Here is a 24,355-nt window from a genome sequence, read left to right as displayed (position 1 = left end):
ACTCCATTGTGTGTTAATGCCTCCTTTGTCAAGTATTAATTGGGCATAGTGATTTGGGTCCATTTCTGGGTTCTCTGTTCTATGCCATTGATTTATATGTCTGTTCTTGTGCCAGTGCTAGGCTATTTTAAGAACAGTGGCTTTGTAATACAGCTTGATACATGGTTTTGAGATTCCCACCTACTTTGTTGTTCTTTTTCAGAAATGCTGCAGATATTTGGGGTCTTTTTATTCTATCGATAGATGAATTTTTGGAAAGTTCATTCTAAGTCTGTGAAATGTGTCATTGGTATTTTAATGGGGATTGCATTGAATCTATAGATTGCTTTGGGTAGTATGGACATTTTGAAGATGTTGATTCTACCAATCCATGAACACGCTATATTCTTCCATCTGTTTACGGCGCCTTCCTCTATCTCTTTTTTCAGTGTCTTGTAGTTTTTTGCATATAGATTTTTTACCTCCTTAGTTAGGTTTATTCCTAGATATCTTATTTTTTTGTGTGTGTGCAATGATAAATGGGATTGCTTTTTAATCTCTCTTTCTGTAAGTTCATTATTGGTGTAAAGAAATGACTTAGATTTCTTGGCATTAATTTGGTATCCTGCTACATTGCTGAATTCATTTATTAAGTCTAATAATTTTTTGATGGAGTCTTTAGGGTTTTCTATGTACAGTATCATGTCATCTGCAAATAAGGACAGTTTTACTTCTTTTCCAATTTGGATGCCTGTTTTTCTTCTTCTTGTCTGATCACAATGGCTAGTACTTCCAGTACTACATTGAACAGGAGTGGTGAGAGGGGGTATCCCTGTCTTCTTCCTGTTCTTAGGGGAAATGGTTTTAATTTTTGTCCATTGGACATGATGCTGGCTATGGGTTTGTCATATATGGCTTTTATCTCACTAAGTCTTAAGTGAAAACTGTTCATGCCAAGAACTCAAGACCCAAATGACAAAGAAAGGGAGTATATCATTCACATTTTCATCTCAGAAAACGACCTTCACTTAGTTTAATCAAAATCATATTTGCTGAGCTCTGATAATCACAAGTGATTACAGAAGGTATTAAAGGGGGAAGATACTCATCTTCCTGAAATATGACCCATTCTTTTAGAACATTATCAAGTTTGAAGGAAGAGAGATAATCTCAGTAATGATTATATATACATACACTGGATGTTATATTAGAATATAAAAGGAACAGGAAATGGTAATTTGTATTTTTTATTGTGAAGATGGAATATTTTTATTAAACTACAATAAGTTTTCAAGTTAACTGGGAAATTGCTTCAAATTGTTTATGTAGCAAATTACTTCCAATATCAAAAACTCATTATAAAGTACATTGCCACCTCTTGCATTGCTTATTCTTCAGATCAAACCATGGACCCTAAATACACAACAATGACATTGGGAAACTCTGGCCTTAGGGCCATCTGAGCTCATGCAGGAAGGTGCCTATTGCCACAAACACATTAGTCTCAGGCACCTGTGGCCAGTTGGCATTTGGGAATTTGCCCATCTTCTTTGATGGAGGTCATCCAACTTAGAAGTTGCCCACTTCAGCTTTTATTATAACCCCCTTCCCCCAGATCCTCCTGAAAGGTGCATGTCTACTAATTGTGGATATCAGCAGGCCTTGCATTTTGATTCCTGGCCAATCCTCAATCTCAGGTCTCTCTTGTGTGGTCATAGTAGCTACCTCTTATTAAGCACCACTATTCTGTGCTTTGCACTGACCTAAGAACTTTAGAGCTGCCATCTCTCAAGAACTCTGAGTATGAGGAGGTGCTGAGGTCATCTACAAATGAGAGAACTGAGGCTGGGAGAGATTGAAAGATTGCTTCCAAGTGGTCTGGCCCATAGGTGGCAGAGCCTGTTTGAAAAGCTAGGATCCAGAGCTTTGCACTAAGTTCTACGGACCTTGCTTCATAGCCATTGCCATTTTATGTCAGGCACTGACAGACATGGTGGACTCCTCATGGTTGTCCATCTGTCCATCCATGTTGCTGTGGTGAACCAACAAAACATTTTAATATTAGAATCCAAAACATCAAAAAGATGACTTTCTTTCTACTACCAACAATGGCTTAAAATGAAATAATGAAATTGCCATAGGTATTTTTATTTTAGTGAACCAGCAAATGAAATTCTCATCTGTGTTTGAGTAATTCCCTCCACCTTGTTAGGAGTGCCGCCCCCCCCACCCCCCCACTGCTGACCCCTCCTCCCCCACTAAATAAACCACCAACAAATCCTGGGTAGAATATAACAAAATATATCATTTAGATCCATAGCCTGGCTTGAAAGAAAAAGGAAAATCCCCATGGGACAGAAGCAAAGAAAGCTTGCAGCTGGAATGGTACACAGGATAAATGAAAATGGCAGCTATGACTCCTTAAAGGGGACGAGGCTGGAGTTCTGATGCCATTCAGGCACAGGAGGCATGGACTCCACATTCTAACAAAGCCAGATTTTTTTTCTTTTGGAAAACATCCCCCCAACCTGAGGAAAGTCTCCGGCTGCCGGGGGAGGAGGGGCTGAGTTAGTTCTATGATGTCATGTGCTGGGTGAATGCTGGGAAGTGCGTGGCTCTCTCCCAGGCAGGACCTGAGCCCTTGCCAATGATGAGACACTGTCCCGATAAGCAAAATACTAACATCTCTAAAAGGGAGAGATCAACCAAAGGACTTATATGCATACATATGAGCCTAACCAGTGGTTGAGTACAATAGGGCGGTGGGGACATGAGTGGGGAGGGGGGTTGGAATGGGGGGTTGAGGACAAATATGTGATACCTTAATCAATAAAGAAATTAAAAAAAAAAATACTGACATCTCTGTGGCTGCTCTCAGCCCTGAAATGATTCTGGATGGAAAAGGGCCATGATGCTGCGATAGCTTTAAAAGACTTAAGGCTGAGGGACTGGGGCGAGGGCAGTAATCAGCACAAAACACTCAGTCCGAGGATGTTGGCAAACAGCAGAATAAGGAGCTGTGCAGAGTCGGGAACAGAAAAGTCGTAAAGAAATCATTCAGATAATCCAGCATCTCCTGTATCTGAGGCCCATATGCCCAGGCTGGTGGCACTTACACAGTCTCACTCTCAGAATCCACAAACTCCATGTTTTCTGAGCCTGCGGGAAGAGACAGCAAAGTTTTCCCCCTCACTTGCTCAAGGAGAACCATGAGGTCACACTGGAGGCTGTGGGCATGCCACTGGACGTCTTGACGTACCACAGGGGGCCAGTCCAGGTGGTTCTTCCCATTGGCCAAGATGGGGATAACGACCTGCAACAGAGGTGCACAGAGAAAGAAAGGCAGGCATTCTACTTCCGAGGCCTGAAAGACTATTCTGAGAAAGGCCTAAAAAAACTATACACACTTTTGCAGCCACTGGGCCGTAAGGCCTAATATTAAGAACTAACTGTCTTGCCAAAACCGGTTTGGCTCAATGGATAGAGCGTCGACTTGGGGACTGAAAGGTCCCGGGTTCGATTCCGGTCAAGGGCATGTACCTTGGTTGAGGGCATATCCCCAGTAGCGGGTGTGCAAGAGGCAGCTGATTAATGACTCTCTCTCATCGATGTTTCTGGCTCTCTATCTCTCTCCCTTCCTATCTGTACAAAATCAATAAAATATATGTTTTTAAAAAAATTAAAAAAATAAAAACTGTCTTGACACCTGATACAATCAAGGAGAGCCTCAAACAGCCTATATCCCAACTTTCTTTTCCTATTTAGTACTATATAGGCCTACCTGTCAAACAGTCCTCCTCACCAAGGGGACCAGGGCTTCAGGTCTCTGCCAGCCATCGGAGTTATTCAAACAAGCCAATTGCATCCTCCCAGCAGAACCAGTGGGAACCACACACTCTTGATAGCACAAAGCTTGCCTTCCACAGCCCCTGGCTGTTCACTCTGTTCCTAAGGGCAACCCCCCCTGTGGCCCTGGGTGGCATGGTATCCTCCTCCTGTGGGCTGGAAGGGTAGGTGACTGATAAACTGCTGTCAGTCTCATTTGACCTGTCCCCTAACCCTAGGGCAGGAGTCTCTACCTAATCAATGGGGTGAATGGGTGGTGACTGAAAAAGTCACAAAGGCCAGAGGCAAAGCATAGGACAAACTCAGGTGAAGATGACCATCTGACTCTGATGGGTGAGGTGGCATCTTAAAAGGTAAAGCAAAGTTGAGCATCCTGAAGTTGTCTGTAGGGTGAACACCCCAAAATAGTTTTGGACACCTCAAAATAGTTTCTCTTTTTAAAAAAAAAATATATTTTATTGATTTTTCACAGAGAGGAAGGGAGAGGGATAGAGTTAGAAACATCGATCAGCTGCCTCCTGCACACTCCCTATTGGGTATGTGCCCGCAACCAAGTTACATGCCCTTGAATAGAATCAAACCTGGGACCCTTGTGTCCATAGGCCGATGCTCTATCCACTGAGCCAAACCAGTAGGGCAGTTCCTCTTATTTTGGTGCCCATCTGCAGACCCAGAGGCGAAGATTGTAAGTAAATCTGAACCAATGAGAGTCAGGCCGAGTCTCCTATCTGAACTTTGGAAGAAGAGAATCATTCTCTTTTCTATGAGTGGCCATCATGCTACCATGTGGAGCCTTTGGACAGGGTCAATCTGGAGAAGAGGGAGTTTACAGAAGGAGAAAGACCAAGGCCTGTGACATCATTTGAGCTCCTGCTCTTGAACTTTTTGAATTAGTTTAAATGGAGTTTTCTATTACTAGCAACTTAAGAAGTTGTCATTAATATAACTCACTAGGAAACTCTGTCAGTCAAATGCTCATTCTAATGGAAAGGGAATGCTATAAAGAAAAATAAAATCCAGGAATGTGAATAAGAACTGTTAAGTAAATAATGAAGAGGAAACATGGACTTATGATTGGTTGGGTTTCTCCCTATATGACCAATAAGTCTGTGTGGCCATAAAATAGAATATATGGGTCTAACATGTGAAATCCAAGAGGATGATCCTTGTCTGGTCTGTCTGGAAGTAATCATTGAACTGAGAAGTTATAATCACAGGTGAACACAGAGTTCCAAGGAATAAAATGTCACAAAATGAGCTCTTCTCACATTCATGTTGAGAAAGGATTCTTTGGACCTAGGGGAAGAAAGGATAAATAAGAGAGGGGAGAAAGTATAAACAAGAATTTTCCTAAGATCTCAAAGGCAGGTACTGTATCTTATTTGATCTTTATGTACACACAATCCCCCCTTGGATTTGGCATACAGATGTTCATAGAAAAACTGAATGTATTTCTGTCTCAAGAAAAAGTGGTAGATGGGTTTGGGTTGAACTTTGGATGGCTTTGAGTGATAGGAAGATAATGAATGTGAGCTTTCTATGAAATTAAAAGCAACCCACTCACTCAATGAATATTTATGGAGCATCTACTATGTGTTAGTACTGTTTTAGGTGCTAGGAAGGTATACCAGTGAACAAAGCATGAAAAGATGACTGACTTCACAAAGTTTATATTCTAGTGAAGAAGTCACAATAAGTTCTGCACAGGGGTTGTGGGGAGCAGGAAGGGAGGATCAGGGATGTGGGATGGAGGGGTTGCAATTGCAAATGGAGAGATTGGTTCAGGGATCATTGAGAAGATAACATCTGAACCAAAGACTGGGGAGTCAAGTGCTATGTATATTCTTGGGGCAAGTATAGTGTGGTTGGAAGGAACAGAGAATGCAAAAGCCCTAAGGTGAGAGTATGCCTGGATCAAGTAGCTAGAAGCTGGAACAAGGTAAGAAGAGTGAGGGGGGTGGGGTGGGGGGAGAGTCAAGTTACATGCAGCCCTGCCTATAGAATTTTGATTTTTACTCTCAGAGAAATGGAAATCGTTGAAGGGTTTTGAACAAAGGAGTGACATGATATTTTTTCAGTAGTATCACTTCCGCTGCTGTATTGAACTTAGACTCTAGGGGGCAAAAGTGGAAAAAGAGATCAGCAAGTTATTCCTACAATACAGAAGACAGTGGCTTGACATTGGGGGGAGGGGGAAGAATAGTAAGACGTGCTCTGATTCTATACACATTTTGAAAGCTCAACCTATGTGATTTCTTAATGAATTCTTTGTGGGACCGGAAGAGGGAGAGAACAGTGCGGATGACTTCAAGGCTTGGAATTTGAGCAACAGGAGGAATGGAGCCGCCATTAACCCATGTGGGGGAGAATAAGGGTGGTGTAAGTTGTCAGGGGAAGTTCGGGAATGTGTGCTTGGACACATTAGAATTTTATATATCTACTGGACTTCTCACTGGAGACACTGAATAGTAGTTATATATAGTAGTTAGGAGTTCAGAGGAGCAAAAAAGGCTAGAGGTAACACATTTGGGAGGTGGCAGATACAGATAGTTTATAAAACTCTAAAATTGAATGAGTATCTCCAAAGGAATTGAGAAGAAAAAAGGCCCAAGGAATGAGCCCTAGAGATCTTCAATTTTAGAGTTGAAGGGAGAGGGGGTCATCTTCAGTGGAAATTGAGAAGAAATGGCCACTGAGACAGAAGGAAACCAGAGGTGGAGGGTCCCAAAGCAAGTGAAGAAAGTTCTTCCAGCAGGAGAGGGTCATCATGAGCTGGGCCAAATCCCGTTCACAGGTAAAGCAGGAAAAGGACTGATAAACGCCCATATAATCTAGTCTAGTGGAGGACATGGTGAGCTTGACAAGTTCTTTACTTTCTCTCCTTAGCAGTATGAGGGTAAAGCCTGATAAATGAGTATGAGATAAAACAGGAAACAAATGGGACACTATAAGAACACTCATATTCTAGACAATCTGCTATGTAGGGGATCACAGAAATGGGAAGGTAGTTGGTGGGAGGAATGAGGATTTTGTTTGATGAGAATTATCTAGTGGAGGGGGGGGGGGGGAAGAATACAGGAGACGGGAGAATTGTTGGTGCTACCTCCTCAAGAAGAGAGTGGATGGTGCTCAGAGCACAAGTGGCAGTTTTAGTTTTAAGGTTGGCAAAGGCTGACAGCAGACAGCCCATCTACAGCAACGGAAGTAGAGTATATGAATACAGATATTGGCATAGGAGGTAGATAAGTGTTTGTGGAAATTTTATTTTATTGCTTCCATTTGTTCAAACCAAGAAAGAATCAAGAGCATCACAGAATGAGGTTGAGAGAAGAGCTTTTGGAAATTTGAGGGGAGGAAAAAGAAAGTATGTAATAGTGATTAGAAGAGCAAGAAAGGAATTGGAATAGACGTGTGGGGTGTCTGCTGGGGAGCATAAATGTCTACTAGAGGTTCTGGGTCCTGAGTTTAAAGTGGATACTGCTGGTTTCACACAGGCCCCATTCAGCTTCTTGGGTGCTGGGGTGGAGTAGGTGGAGTTGATTTCATCAGGATTGTCATTTTGCCAAACCAGTGCAACAAGGCGAGGCACAGGCCGGTCGGGAGCTCATGCAAGAGAATGATAAGAACGATGGAGTCCAGCACTCAAGGTGGGTCAGGGGCAAAGACCACGGGTGTGGGTGAGAGCAGTGGGAAGGTGCAGGATCAATGGGTTGGAGGTGCTGGAAGGTCATGGGCCTGTAGTAGTGGGAAATAGGTAGGAGTGAGCTGAAAAGATGGGGGCAATGGTCAGAGAGGGGATGGTTATTGGTAATGCGAGGTCTTGGGAAGAGATGGTGAAGGCAGGGCAGGGATAAGATCCCTGGATGAGAAAATTCAAGGCCAGGTTATTGAAAGGATCATTCATGTGTCTGTTGAAATAGCCACATGTTAACACAGGAGTAACCTTGGCTCCCAGAGTCACAGGGAACTGGGAGCCCAATCCTGAAGGAGTGAGGGCAGTGCCATCGTTATATGATGCAGCAATGAGGACAGTGGGTGGCTTCATCTTGGGATGGCAAGAGATCCAAACTGGAAGCTTTCCAAGTGAGTCTGGAAGCAGCAAGGGAAAGAACACACAGCCCACCTCTAGGCTCAGAGCAGAGGGCTGAGGGGGGAGTACAACTCAGTACCCCCATGAGAACTGGGTTTGGACAGAGCAAGGTGGCAAGGATCGGTCAGAAAAGTGAGGAAGCTTTCAAGAGAGATGCAGAGCGCCAATAATTCCCAGCCTGTATGGATCACACTGTTCCCGGGGTCCTAATATTTTATTTCTATGTTTCATAACAACCCTGCAAGGTAGTTTGACCCTGACAGAGATGAGCTAACCTGCTCACATCACACTGATGAATCTGATAGAATCAGGAGTTGTGTTTTGTTTTTATTGTATCAGCATTTTTTTTATGTTTGTTCCTTCTATTTTGTTATATCCCTCTAGGTTGAAACACCCAAAACAGAAAATTATATTAAGAGAAAAAGCATTTATCTGGATAATAGAACATATTATTGTAACATTTCCCCAATACTATTCATCCTATTTTTACCTTAGTACCCTTTTCTTTTTTTAATAAAATATTATTTTTCAATTATAGTTTATATTCAATATAGTTTTGGATGAGTTTCAGGTGTAAAGCATAGCTGTTAGACAATCATATATAAAGCGACCCCCACCCATATTTATAGTACCCACCTGGCACCACTATAGTTATTATAATATTATTGACTCTATTTCTTATGCTGTACTTTACATACATCCTATGCTACTTTGTGACCACCAATTTGTACTTCACCACCCCTTCACTTTCTACCCCATCCCCCTCCTCCTCTGGCAACCATCAGTTTGTTCTCTGCATCTATGAGTCTGTTTCAATTTTGCTTGTGACAGAGCCAGCATTTGAACCCAGGTCTGTCATACTGCAAGTCCCATGCTCTCTCTACAAAACACAGACCTTCAAAACAGCACCCCAGTTTCAGAGCTCTAGGATAGATAAGCTGGCAGCAGGGAGTAAAATGACTGGGGGAAGGATTTTATCCTCTGATCAACATCACTCCTCATGTACCCCCCCCAACTACCCCCACCCTCATCTATCCCCCACACAGCATGGGAGACTGTCAGCCAGGCGGGACCTTTTGGTTTAGTGAAGCAGAGTGGAGAGGTGGAGGACGAGGGGATCCGCAGGTAGAGAGGAGAGTAGGGGGGAGAAGGACAGGGCTTCAGGGATGGGGGTGAGCAGAGGTCTGAGGTGGCTCAGGATCAATTTCAAGGTGCATAAAAGAAGGTGGGAGAAGAGTGGTTGAATGGCCTGAGAATTGAAATGCCTGGAGGTATTTTAAAAATAATTTTTATTTACAGTTTTCCAAGAATAACACATTTACATGGTGTAGATTTTAAAAGGACAAAAGCTTTTACAGTGGAAAGTAAGTCTTCTACCTACTCCGGTACCTCAGCCACCCGGTTCCCCAGGTGGATTACTCTTAATGAGTGTCCTTCCTTCCTGCTATCCTTCCTTCCCTATCTCCCTATTTCCCCCTCCTTATCTCCCTTCTACTTCCTCTATTCTAGATCTCCTCTCTCCTTTCTTCTTTTCTCTCTTTTTTTTAAAATCAGAAATGATAGCTTACTATACACAAAACTGCAGCTTTAAAAATTATCTTAAATTGCAGCATTATCCACAATAGCCAAGAGGTAAAAGAAACCTAAATGCCCATGCCTAGAAGAATTGATAAAGAAAATGCAACATATACATAAAATGGAATATTATTCAGCCTTTAAAAAGGGAGGAAATTCTGTTGTGCTAACACATGGACAAACCTGAAAAGGAGGCCAGGCCCAGAAACTCTTCACTCTGATGCCTCTAGCCTTGGCTTGAACCCTTCCCAGGACAGCACCTGGTGGTGGTCCTCTCAGTCTCCCTCTGACCTGGCCCTCCTGACTTCCCCAGCTCGCCTCTCAGGTGACACTCCTGGTCTGAGTTCCCACCCAACCTCACCCCCATCCATCCCACTTTCCAGATTCAAACTCTGCAGGAGTCCAGGTCCTCCAGGGCCCCGCCCCGCCGGCCAGGCTCCGCCCACAGGCCCTCCGCCCCGCCCCCTCCCAGGCCCGCGCAGGGTCACCACCACCCTCACCTCGGAGAGCAGCGCGGCCAGGTGCTCCAGAGGCGCGGCGGGCACGTCCCCGCAGAGCACCGCGCCGCGGAGGCTGCAGGGCCCCGGCGGCTCGGGCCCGGTGCGCAGGAAAAAGAGCCCCTTGGCGCGGGGCGGGCCGGACTCAGGTCCCGCGTCCAGCCTCGGCCATAGCGCCAGGCCCCCGGGCCCCGGCCGCACCACCAGCAGCGGCCACGGCCCCTCGGCAGCATCGCGGCCCAGGAAGGCTTGGAGCAGCCGCTCCGCCTCGGCAGAGCCCGCGCAGCGCTCCCAGGCCCCGGCCGCCGGCCGCAGGCTCCGGGCCACGCAGGCCCCCAGGAGGCGCAGCCACGGGTCCACGCCGGGCTCCTGGTCCGCGTTCTCGGGCTGCAGCGAAGCCGGTTCCGCGGCGCTCGGCATCCCGCGCTAACTCAGGCTGGAGGCGGTTTCCCTGGCGACAGGGACGCGGCCGGGACTCCCGCCTCTGCTCCCCTCCTATTGGGCGCCTGGCTCCTGGCCCCGCCCCTTTCAGTCTAATAAGGTAGGAGAGGGACGTCCAGGCGAAGGGGCGGGGCCGCGTCGCTGTTGCTAAGAGACCAGCCTAAGCTCCAATGTAGTGTTTGGTCTCTTGGATTGTAGGTGCTCCAGGGTGATTGTGTTGGTCAATGGTTTATTGTTGAGGTGCGTGGAGGGGAGATCAAGGATATAAATGCTGTTAAAAATCCTGCTGGCTAAGGTCAGATTAAATTCTTTAGAAGTCTCCAGACACTGAAAATATTATTGCTCTCCAATCTATTTCAAACTTTAACACAATGTCAAATCATAAAAATAAAAAAAAGTTGTAAGGGAATTCAATGAAGTTTTTATTTCTTTGGAACAGTGCTTGTATGTATGGCTATTGGACATTTGAAATATACTGGGACTACTGAGGAACTGGATTTTTAATTTTATTTAAATTTAATTTCTATCAGTAGCTATCACATTGAACAGCTCAGCATCAGCATGTTAATATAAGTTGTAAAATTGATATATCCTTAGCTTCGCGCTTTGTCCATGTTTTAACCTGACAAATGTGAACTCAGACTCTGAGATCACTGATTTCCATGAATATGGCCCCATCAGTTCTCAGCAAAGCACCTTTAAATATGTAGGATGTTCAGAGCCTCTCCATCCTGCTCAGGTTTCTGGGTCTTGTCTTCAAAAAGGGATACTGTGAAACACCTTTCCTGACCTCAGAAATTAGCATTCGCCACCTGCTGAGTCTTTCTCTATCAGGATATAGACAGTTTAGCCCTTTACATGCAGATAAGGTGTGAATGGGACCAGGAAAGGGACAACCCAGCCAGCTTGAGGCCTGCAGGTCTGAAAAAAGCTCCCCTCTGCCCTTCCACCCCTTTTAGTCTCCAATCAGAGAGTGCAGACTTCTGGGTAAAAGGGACATGTATAATGGGATTCAAAGGAAGAGTAACAGAATAAGCACTTTTCAAAGGCAGCTCAGCTAACAAGAGCCCCTCAGGAAAAGCTAATAGCTAGAAGATAAAATGATGGATTTTATAATAACTGAGGCACCAGAAGTATTATGATGAAAATACCCACATTAGAAAATGAATTCCTGCCCTGGCTGGTTTGGCTCAGTGGATAGAGCATCAGCCTGCGGACTGGAGGGTGCCAGGTTCGATTCTGGTCAAGGGCACATGCCTGGGTTGCCGGCCTGATCCCCATTGGGGACATCCAGGAGGCAACCAATCAATGATTCTCTCATCACTGATGTTTCTATCTCTCTTTTCCTCTCCCTTCCTCTCTGAAATCAATAAAGATATATATATATATATATATATATTTAAAAGAAAATGAATTCCTATTTTATAAAGAGAGTTTTATCATTACTAGATTAAACAGTAGGCAGACCAGCTATGAGTAATGGGACAAAGCAAAGGCACTAACACAAATTTTAAGATGGCTTTGATAATCAACCTATCCAAAAAAAGAATCAGGGGAAAATAGAAATGTCGGGGGCTTCTTACACATATACTTTTCTAGAGATTTTACTTTTCACCTGGGCAGGCACCATTGCCGTTTTAATGCTCAGAGCCTCCAAATGTGTCAATCCTGCTCATGTTTTGTATATAGAGTGAATTCAGCGTCATTAAGTTTCTGCAAAGCCTTCAAATACACTTTCTGCCACCTCTACCATGGCCTATTTTGCCCTTCATTCTCTTTGTTCCTTTGCTCCAATTTACATAAAAATAGAAACACAGGCACCTGTGAAGATTACTTGAAAATGTCTGTGTGAGTGAAGGCTCCTGAACACTGGCAGTCCAGCTTTTGCTTTTTGTCTTCCAACATCATACCTTAATGTCCTTTTTAGGAGAGATTGGGAAGTGTGTGTGGGGGGGAGTGGGGGACAGGGGGGGGGGGGGGAAAGAGAACAAGTATATGGGAATTATTTAAAACAATTGGCATTGCCTTTATCCTATCTAATAAAGAGGGAATATGCTAATTGACCCTCATGGCATCACAAAGATGGTGGCACCCACAGCCAATAAGGAGGGAATATGCTAATTGACTGCCATGCCTTCAAAGATGGCAGCACCCACAGCCACAAGATGGTGGTGCCCAATCCCCTCAGACCCACCAGGGCATCTGCCTCCAGAGTCCCCTAGTTGTCTCAGCCCCCAGCCACCCAGGGCCGGCCTGAGGTGCAGGCAAGCCTTGGATGTTTGCTGCTCAGCCGCCCAGCCCCACTCGAGGCTCAGGTAACCAGGGCTGGCCAGGTCTTGTGCTGCTGGCAGCGGCACCAGCAGAAGTGTGATAGGGGTGTCGCCTCCCCCTGATTGCTGGTTGCCTCCCTCCCCTGAGGGCTCCTGGACTGTGAGAGGGGGCAGGCAGGGCTGAGGGACCCTCTTCCCCCCCCCCCCTACAGTGCATGAACTTTCATGTGCCAGGCCTTTAGTACTGTATAATTATGATTGAAAGATGAAGTAAGAAAGTATATTAATTATCTATTGTGTAACCAATTATCCCCAAAGTTAGCAACTTAAAATAGCAATCAACATTTATTATCTTGCATAGTTTATAGTGGGTCAGAAATTTAGGTGCAGTTTGCATGGTGCTTCTAGTTCAGGATCTCTTATCATGTTTCAGACAAAATTCCAGCAGGGGCTACATCATCTGAAGGCTTGCCTGGGACTAGAGGAGCCACTTCTAAGATGGTGCACTCACATGGCTGGTGAGTCACTGCTGGCTGTGGGCAGGGGCTTTAGTTTCTTGGTAGGTGGCGCTCTCCATTGGGTGCTTGAGGGTTCTAATAACACTATGGATGTCTTCCCTAGATCAACTGAATTAGGAGACAGACAGAAATCACAGTCTCTCTGATGACCTAGCCTTGGAAGCCACACACTAATAATTTCACAATAATCCTACTAATTATAGTGGTCCACCCCACTCAGTGTAAAAGGGAACTATGCCAGTGTATGCACACAAGGACACAGGAATCATTGGGTGCCATCTGAAAGGCTGGCTATTTACTACAAAAGGTGTTAAGGAAGGTATTGAGGTTTTGTAATTGTTTGAATGAAATAATTTCCTTTTCAAAAATTAGAAACAAACTTGCTTCCTTGAGCATAACAATTTTTATATCAGATTTTTTGCTTGAAATGACTATGCATAATTTCTGTTCAACACTTTCTAATAATGGTCTCTCTAAATTCGAGAGAGTCATCATTGACAAGAAATTTGTTCACACAAGCAAGTAATACAAAACTTGAAGCCTTTTACAATCATTCAAAAATTAATAGTTGACATATTTATAGAATCTAATTGCTCTTCCTGTTCTCTCTTGACAAATATTATGTTGAAATTTCTGTGAAGCTACTACTGGGTATTGAATATTAGTCAACCTTTCTATGTCAAATATTTCAAAGCAATGATGAAGTTTTAATTCAAAGTATGTGCAGGCTTGTTACAGTAGTCTCCCAGCAGCCATCTCGATGCCACTAAATGAAGACTTTGGACACAAAGAGTAGATGCATTACGTTCATGTATAGAAGGAGAGTCTAGACTGCATGAGGGCTCCATCCAGGAGACATGCATAAGAATATGGAGTGTTGAGGAGACAAAATGGCGGAAGAATAGATGGGCAGATTCTGAGCCCTGTCCTGAAGCAGAAAGAGAGAGCAGCTGAAGGTCTAGTGCTGTGAGTGTTTATCAGCAAGCTGGGAGACAGCGAACACCAGAAGAAACTGCTGGGGGGCCGCTGACAGAGGTACCCCTCACAGGGAAGCACCCACGCGGGGCTATGTCCCTTCCCGGAGCTACCTACTGGCTTGGATGGGGAAACCTCGCCATCTTGAGAGGAAGATAGGATCGTGTCAGAGGCCTGAATATCCACAGCCGCAGCGACCACCAAGCAGCTGTGACCCCCAGAACGCGGATCCCAGGCGGCGCGAACACTTGGGCTCACAGGAGTGCTCCACCGCTCTGCAAAAAGGTCAGATTTCGCCACGAGAGAGGGTGGTGAGCACTCGCGGCAAAGACAAAGACTGGCGTGCACAGAGCACGTGGAAACTGGAGGACTGGGGTGGTGATTACAAGCAGAAGCTGCAGCTGTTGGGCAGGTATTACCCGTGAAAGTGTACGGGGCTCCTAACGGGAGATATCTAAAGAGCAACACATTTGGATCTGGCTCGGAGGGATATCGGAGAGTTGCGGGAGATTGCAGTTGACTCGGACTTGCCTCCTCCCGGCCTCCATAGATCGTGCCCTAGGGGGAAAAAAAAGCTGGAGAGGCTTTAGAGCAGTGATTCCCAAAGTGGTCTATATCGACCCCCAGGGGTCTATGACAAACTGCAAGGGGTCTACGTCAGCGGAAAAAAAAAATTTGGGGGTCCATGAAATGAAAATGGGGGTCCACGATAGTGGATCTCAACATACACTGATAGTACCTATTTACTTACATCATATTATCTTATAATATAAAAACATATAAATTATTTATAAAAGTACCTATGAAGTAAAAAATTTATTATATATGTTTATAAAATTGTGTAAGTTGTAGGATAAAAACCTGCACATAATGATATACCAGTATCATCTTGTTATAAGCATACACGCAGTAAACATTCTTGCCAGTTTTTGTCTCAAAGCTTCGCAAACTTGCACCGACTTGTTCAATTCGTCACTCTATAAATATGAATGTGAGAAAAATACTTTCATTCGTTTCCTGAATCTTGAATAGGAAAGTGCTGAGAAAACATTTAAAAAAAATATAAACTGGTAGTTTATCATACAAATTATACTGAATCAGTGTTATTTTGTTTGAGAATGCCGGAGAAAAGTAGGTACATTATTTTTTATTAAATTTTATGTTACATATATTTTATATAACAGATACAAAATTTTATTTTGAGTAGTTTTAATTTAAATTCAATAAATAAATGTATAAAACTTAACATGTGTTTTTATTTCAAGTTTTTAACACTAAACTTCACTACAGTTAGAAATTTACAAAAAAATCAATATCAGGTAAGTAGGGGGTCTACCCAAAACCGAAAAACATGGCAAGGGTTCTACGGCACAAACAAGTTTGGGAACCTCTGCTTTAGAGCCTGGGAAGTCAACCTAGAAACACTGCCACCCAGAGGATAATTCACAAATTGACTCTAGTATAATAAAAACAAAGCAAAACCTGCTTAAAAATCAGGACGGAATCAATAGAGGAAGCGAATGACCTTCATTACTGCAAATTTTATTTAATTTTTTAAAATTATTTTTTATTTTTTTAAATTTTAAATTTTTGTTTCTTATTTTTGTTTTCATTATTTGCAACGTTTACTCCAGAAACTATTTTCTTCTTTTCCTCACTTGATTTTATCTTTGTAATTATTACATTGGATACATAATCAACATTATTACTACTACTATTTTACCTTTTTTATCTTATTTTCTTTTGTTTATTTTTATTATTTTTATTTTATTTTATATTTTTTCATATTTCAGGATTACTGTTCTACAGTCTATATCTATCTTTCCTTCTCCAACACTTTATTCTATCTCAACCCTACCTTTATGCCTTCACTCTCTTTCCAACCTTTGCCTTTGGTACCCTGTTTATCTTAACCATTTCCTGCTCTAGATTTTCCCCATTCTTTCTGTCTACCCCCTCGTAAAATTTCACCCTAATTGTATATATCTATTTTCCAAACCGCTGCTCCAAGCCCATTCACACCTCCCTCGCCACTGTCCTAAAAACAAAACAAAACAAAAAACAGCCTTTCTCTCTAACTCTTTGAAGTTGTATGTTGAATATTAACTATACTGAAGTTGTATGCTTTTTTTATATAAGATTGATTTGCCTATTCTTTTTGTTTGATTGTATGTTTTTGTTAGCTGGGTTCTAGTCACCTTTATTGGTGGTTATTAATATCGCAAACACATTTCTATTCAGTACCTTGAGTGTTTTACCTGGTTGTGTTGTATTTTGTGCCTTTAAATCAAAAGCAGGAGAGAGAGAACTACACAACCAGACATCCTAAAATGAGAGATCATGGGGAGACAAAGAAACAGCCTGAATATGAAAGAAAAGCAGGCTTCACCAGAAAAGGAAGTAAACGAGATAGAGGCAAGCAACCTACCAGAGCAAGGATTCAGAGTAATGATCATAAGATGGCTAAAAAGAATGGAAGACAAATTTGACAATATAAGTAAGAACCAAGAGGAAATAAAGAAGAACCAAGAAGAAATGAAAAGTGACATTGCTACTGTAAAGAACTCAATAGAAAGCATCAAGAGTAGACTAGAGGAAGCAGAGGACCGCATCAGTGAGCTAGAATACAAGATGGAAAAAAATACCCAATTAGAACAGCTTCTGGGGAAAAAAGTTAAAAAGCAGGAGGAAAGTCTAAGGGAACTTTGGGACAATACAAAACAAAACAATATTAGAATAATAGGGGTTCCAGAAGGAAAGGAAATTGAGGAAGACATGGAAAACGTATTTCAAGAAATAATGACAGAAAACTTTCCTGAGATAGAGAAGAAAAAACCCACAGAAATCCAAGATGTTCGCAGAGTCCCAAGCAAAATGAACCCTAGAAGACCGACCCCAAGGTACATTATAATTAAACTGGCAAACACCAACAACAAAAAAAGAATTTTAAAAGCAGCCAGAGGGAGACAGAAAGTTACATATAAAGGAACCCCCATCAGACTAGCAACTGATTTCTCAACAGAAACTTATCAGGCCAGAGGGAATGGGATGAAATATACAAAGTCATGCAAAGGAAGGGTCTGAATCCAATAATACTGTATCCAGCAAGGCTATCAATCAAAATTAAAGGTGAAATCAGGAGCTTCACAGACAAAAACAGACTAAGGGAATTTATCTCCACCAAACCAACAATGCAAGAAATGCTAAAGTGTCTACTGTAAAATTAAAGAAATAGAAAGCAAAGAAGGAACACAGGGGTATAGAATAAAAATGGCATCAAATAAGTACCTATCAATAATAACTTTAAATGTAAATGGACTAAATGCTCCAATCAAAAGACATAGGGTAACGGATTGGATAAGAAAACAAGACCCATATATCTGTTCTTTACAAGAAACCCACTTCAGAAAAAAAAAAAAAAATGCACACAGACTGAGGGTGAAGGGATGGAAAAAGGTTTTCCAGGCGAATGGAAATGAAAAGAAAAGCTGGGGTAGCAATACTTATATCTGACAAATTAGATCTCAGAGTGAAGGACATAACAAGAGATAATGAAGGCCCCTTCATAATACTAAAGGGAACAATCCAACAAGACAAAATAACCCTGGTAAATATATATGCACCCAATATGGGAGCACCCAAATACATTAAAAAAAAAACAAAAAAAAAACTGCTGGAGGACATTAAGGGAGAGATTAATAGCAATACAATCATAGTAGGAGATTTTAATACCCCACTGTCACCCTTTGACAAATCATCTAAACAAAAAATCAGCAAAGAAATATCAATCCTAAATGACTCGCTAGACCAGATGGAATTAATCTACATCTTCAGAACATTCCACACCAAAGCCACAGAATATACATTCTTCTCAAGTGCGCATGGGATATTCTCAAAGATAGACCACATTTTGGGACATAGGCAAAGTCTCTTCAAATTTAAGAAGATAGAAATCATATCAAGCATCTTCTCAGATGATAGTGGCATAAAACTGAAAATTAACTACAATAAAAATAATCCAAAGAAATCGAACACATGGAGATTACACAGCATGCTATTAAACAAGGACTGGGTTACCAGAGAAATCAAGGAAAAAATTAAAAACATCCTGGAAACAAATGACAATGAAAACACAACAATCCAACATCTATGAGACACAGCAAAAGCAGTTTTGAGAGGGAAGTGCATATCTCCACAAGTCTATTGCAAAAAACAAGAAAAAATGGTAACAAATTTTCTAACTCTATAACTCAAAGAGTTAGAAAAAGAGCAACAAGAAAAGCCCAGTATAAGCAGAAGGAAGGAAATAATAAAAATCAGAGCGGAGATAAACGACACAGAGACCAAAGAAACAATACATAAGACCAACAAAACCAAGAGCTTGTTCTTTGAAAGGATAAACAACATAGATGAACCTCTAGCCAGGCTAACCAAGAAACAAAGAGAGAGGACTCAAATAAACAAAATCAGAAACGAAAGAGGTGAAATAACAACAGACCCCACCGAAATACAAAGGATTGTTAAAAAATACTACCAACAACTCTATTCCAACAAACTGAACAACCTGGAGGAAATGGACATATTCCTAGAAAAATACAACCTTCCAAAACTCAATCAGGAAGAATCTAAAAATCTCAATAGAGCAGTGACTTGGGAAGAAATTGAAACAGTCATCAAAAAGCTTCCAGCAAACAAAAGCCCAGGGCCAGATGGCTTCACAGGAGAGTTTTACCAAACATTCAAGGAAGAACTAAAACCTATCATCCTCAGACTATTCCAAAAAATTCAAGAGGAAGGAACACTTCCAAACTCCTTCTATGAAGCCAGCATCACCCTAATACCAAAACCAGATAAAGACAACTCAATGAAAGAGAATTACAGGCCAATATCCCTCGTGAACATAGACGCCAAAATCCTCAACAAAATTCTAGCAAATGGGCTCCAGCAGAGCATCACAAAGATCATACACCATGACCAAGTAGGATTTATTCCAGGAATGCAAGGATTGTACAATATCCGCAAATCAATAAATGTGATACATCACATAAACAAATTGAAAGATAAAAATCATATAGTCATATCAATTGATGCAGAAAAAGCATTTAATAAAATCCAACACCCTTTCCTGATAAAAACTCTCAACAAGGTGGGAGTACAAGGATCATACCTCAACATAATAAAAGCTATATATGATAAACCCACAGCCAACATCATACTCAATGGGCAAAAACTAAAACCATTCCCTCTAAGAACAGGAACAAGACAGGGATGCCCACTATCGCCACTCCTATTTGACATAGTACTGGAAGCACTAGCCATCGCAATTAGACAAGAAGAGGAAATATAAGGCATCCAAATTGGAAAAGAAGTAAAGTTATCCTTATTTGCAGATGAGATGATATTGTACATAAAAATCCCAAAAGACTCCATTAAAAAATTAATTGACTTAATAAATGAATTTGGCAATGTAGCAGGATACAAAATTAACGCCAAGAAATCTATGGCATTTCTATACACCAACAGCGAACTTATAGAAACAGAAACTAAAAAAGCAATTCCATTTACCATCGCACCAAAAAAAATTAAGATACCTAGGAATAACCTTAACTAAGGAAGTAAAGGACCTATATGCAGAAAACTACACGACACTGAAAAAAGAGATAGAGGAAGATGTAAACAGATGGAAGAACATACCATGTTCACGGATTGGTAGAATCAACATCATCAAAATGTCCATACTTCCTAAAGTAATCTATAGGTTCAATGCACTCCCCATTAAAATACCAATGGCATATATCACTGACCTAGAAAGAACTCTCCAAAAGTTCATTTGGAACAATAAAAGACCCCAAATAGCCACAACAATCCTGAGAAAGAAGAGTAAAGTAGGAGGGATCTCAATACCAGACTTCAAGCTGTATTACAAAGCCACTGTTCTCAAAACAGCCTGGTACTGGCACAAGAACAGACATATAGATCAATGGAATAAAATTGAGAACCCAGATATCAACCCAAATCACTATGCTCAATTAATATTTGACAGAGGAGGCACGAATATACAATAGAGTCAAAACAATCTCTTCAATAAATGGTGTTGGGAAAATTGGACAGATACATGCAAAAGAATGAAACTAGATCACCAACTTACATCATACACAAAAATAAATTCAAAATGGATACAGGACTTAAATATAAGACGGGAAACCATAAAAATACTTGAAGCATCCACAGGCAGCAAAATCTCAGACATATGCCAAAAGAACTTCTTCACTGATACTGCCCCTAGGGCAATGGAAGCTAAGGAGAAAATAAACAAATGGGACTACATCAAAATAAAAAGCTTTTTTTACAGCAAAAGAAACCATCAATAAAACAACAAGAAAGCCCACTGTATGGGAGAACATATTTGCAAATGTATCACTGATAAAGGTTTAATTTCCAACATCTACACACAGCTTATACAACTAAATAAAAGGGAGATGAAGGATCCAATTAAAAAATGGGCAATGGACCTAAATAGAATATTTTCAAAAGAAGACAGAGGGAAGGCTAAGAGGCACATGAAAACATGCTCAAAGTCACTAATTATCCGAGAGATGCAAATCAAAACAACAATGAGGTACCATCTCACACCTGTCAGAGTGGCCAACATCAACAAATCAACAAACGACAAGTGTTGGCGAGGTTGCAGAGAAAAAGGAACCCTTGTGTACTGCTGGTGGGAATGCAAACTGGTGCAACCACAGTATCGAGTTTCCTTAAACAACTGAAAATGTAACTCCTATTTGACCCAGTAATCCCACTCCTAGGAATATATCCCAAGAAACTAGAAACACCAATCAGAAAGGATATATGCACCCCTATGTTCATAGCAGCACAATCTACAATAGCTAGAATCTGGAAACAGTTTAGGTGCCCCTCAGCAGATGATTGGATCAAAAAACTATGGTACATCTACACAATGGAATACTATAAAAAATAAGGAATTCTCATCATTTGCAGCAACCTGGATTGAACTAGAGAACATCATTCTGAGTGAAATAAGCCAGTTAATGAAAGAGAAATACCACATGACCTCTCTCATTTATGGATATTAAAGAACATTATAAACTGATGAACCGAAAGTCAGATATAAAGACAATAAAGCAACAAGCAGACTCAAATTACAGCTGGGAGGGTAGGGAGACCTGGGGGATATAAGAGATCAACCGAAGGACTTGTATACATGCATATAAGTACAACTAATGGACACAAAACTCTGGGGAGGGTATGTATGTATGAGAGGGGGGGCAATGTTAAAATATGTACACAGATAATAATTTAATAAAATATTTTTTTTAAAAAAAGAAAAGAATATGGAGTGTTGCATTGTTCACAACAGCAAAATCATGGGAAACAAATCAAGTGTTCATCAATGATAGAATGGAAACATAAATTGCGTATATCATTCATGGAATAAAATACCACACAGCAGTGAAAATGAATGGACTACAGCTGTATGCACCAACATGAATGAACCTCAGAAGCAGAATGTTAAACAAAAAGGACAAGTTGCTGCTGAATACATTCAGTTTAGAATTTTTAACCAAATGAAATGAACAATATTTTGTTATTTATACATATACACTGAGTGGCCAGATTATTATGATCTCTGAACTCATAATAATCTGGCCACTCAGTGTGTGTGTGTGTGTGTGTGTGTGTGTGTGTGTGTGTGTGTGTATTAGAGGCTCAGTGCATGAATTCATGCATAGGTGGGATCTGGCCAGCTTGGCCAGGGGGAGGGGACATGGGCAATTGGCCGGCCTGTCTGCTGATCAAACTCCTGGTTAAGGGGACAATTTGCATATTAGCTTCTTATTATATAGGATATACTCTGAGTGGCCAGATTATTATACGTTCAGAGATCATAATAATCTGGCCACTCAGTGTATGTATAATATAATAATCTAGAGAAAAGTAAAGGAATGATTATCACAAAATTCAGATTTTGATCACATGTCTTTGGTGACAAAGAGGTACAGGATAGTGAGAAGCACACAGGGACTTTTATGTTCCTTGTAATGTTATATTTCTTAATCTGAATGATGGGTTTTAATTTTATCATGCTTAAAGTGTACATATATTAAGTAATTCTTTGTATGTATGATATTGTATGTGTGTACAATGTATGAAGCATCACAATTTACATAAATAAAAATAGATGGATGTGGCATTTATTACCCTCAATGTTGTGGGGCCATTTCTTTTACTGGGAATAAATAGTAACAATTTAATAGATTTACAGAATTATACATCAGACTAGAGGCCCTTCCTTCCCTTGGCTTCCAGCACCTGTTTTCCTCCAGCATCTAGGATCCAGGCCTTCACTCTGGCTGGAGTCTTCGGCCTTTGCTGTAGATTCTGGCCAGAGTCTATCTTCTTCGTCTTTGCTGCAGGCTTGTCTTCCCTGCAGACTCCATAGTCTGTAGTCTTCATCTTTGCTGTGGCCAGAGTGCCACTCCTGTAGATTCCTTTGCCCACGCCCCCTCATCTTCCCCCCACACTCCCTCTCATAGTAGGTGTCCTGCCCCACTTGGCCACTCCGTGCCTGGAGCAGCTGGGTGGCCATCTTTTTCTTCTGATTTGTATATTCCCTCCTGATTGGCTGGTGGGCGTAGTGGAGTGATGGTCCATTTGCATGTTTCTCTTTTATTGGTGTAGATATCTTTACACTTTTAATTGATTGGTCTTACAAATGCTGTGATTAAGTCTGTTAGGTGATTTCTTTGTCATCACATTCAACAGGCATTGTTAGCCCCTTCTTACTGTACTTGTTGTCTCTGTTCAGCCCAGCAGATTGCAGGTTCACTGTGAGGAAACGCACTGTTCTAGTCTCAGCTTCCATGACAAGCATCCCCTCATTCTCTGACTGATCTCTTTTGTGTGTTCCTTCAGCATTAATATTGCTTAGACATCTCTCAGAGCTCCTTTAAAATCACTTCTTATATGAACTTACTCATCCAAAGCAGTAATTCTTCCCTTTATGCCAAATGCCCCCCAAATCCATATTTTCAGCTCAGAACTACGTGTATAACATTTGGGGCTAATACCTGTGTTCCCCTCAAACCTCTATAGAAACTGATCCACTGCTTTCTAAAGCCACTTTGATTTTTGTTCCTTTGTAAGTAACTTTTTTTTTTTTTTTTTTTATCCTCACGTGAGAATATGGTTATTGGTTTTAGAGAAAAAGAGAAACGTCAATTGGTTGCCTCCCATACATACCCCAATCAGGGGTAGAACCTGTAACCTACGTATGTGCCCTGACCGGGAATCAAGCCCATAAACTTGTGCTAATGGGATCGCGCTCCAACCAAAGGAGCCACCTGGCCAGGGCCATTTCGAAACCATATGATTGTTTAAAAATTCTTTTCTCTCTTTTTATTTTTGTAATTCAGAAAAAAGTGCTTTAGGGTAATGCTAAATCCCATTGAGTTGATTTTTGCCTGAAATTATGAGAGCCCTTTCGGTTCTCATAATAACGTGTTTCCTTACAGCAGGGAGGATTGTTCTATGGAATCTTTGATTATTACTTATTTTCCACTTGCACTTTCTGGTCTGGTTCTCTGGTAATGCAAACTGATAGAATGTGCTAACAATTACAAGTAGGGGATACATTGTCAAATACTAATTGAGGTTTTTCATTCATTTGTTGTCCTGTGGCTCTTCACTCCGTGAGTTAGTGACATTTTAATACCTCAGGGGAGTGTGGATACTGCCGAAAATAGTCCATTGAATTTCTGAATGGTCTTTAAACACACGGCAGAGACAATAGCCTTGAAAGCCTTGCTATTTCTTTTCTTTTATTGTAAGAGTAAAACACTTGGGAAGGAGAAAGGGTTTATGTTGTATTGCTCATTTCTGTCAACTCCAAGTGCTTGGCTTTGAATATCCATGGCACTGTCTGGAAGGCTGAGAGTTGGAATGTATATGCCAAACTGTGGGTGGATAGGAGTGCATGGCTGGGTGACAGGCAGATTTCCTTAGGCGAAGACACAGAACTCTTTCCAGGATTGGGGAGGGGCTGGAGAAGCAAAGTAGAAGACAACTTGGAAATGGCTGTAGAATTCTTGACCCTTTTAAGGAGAGTCCAGGAAAGGGGATGCATGACAACTACTACAGAAA

General features: G+C 41.5%; 1 protein-coding gene across 1 annotated transcript in view; it reads right to left on the bottom strand.

Annotated features, from left to right (window-relative positions):
* Window positions 1-10,407, bottom strand: part of DNAH9 (dynein axonemal heavy chain 9) — a gene marked incomplete at its 5' end in the record, with an annotated part of 292,809 nt that extends 282,402 nt beyond the window's left edge. Inside the window, 2 exons of the mRNA XM_084863896.1 lie at window positions 3,096-3,292; window positions 9,991-10,407. Coding sequence (XP_084720022.1) covers window positions 3,096-3,292; window positions 9,991-10,407 — 614 coding nt within the window. The remainder of the gene's footprint in view (window positions 1-3,095; window positions 3,293-9,990) is intronic.
* Between the last annotated feature and the right edge of the window lie 13,948 nt (window positions 10,408-24,355).

The sequence above is a fragment of the Pipistrellus hanaki genome, assembly GCF_964339955.1.
Source record: "Pipistrellus hanaki genome assembly, chromosome: 16".
Taxonomy (NCBI): Eukaryota; Metazoa; Chordata; class Mammalia; order Chiroptera; family Vespertilionidae; genus Pipistrellus; species Pipistrellus hanaki.
The sequence above is the reverse complement of the archived record's forward strand: the minus strand, read 5'-3'. Positions and strand labels throughout refer to the sequence as shown.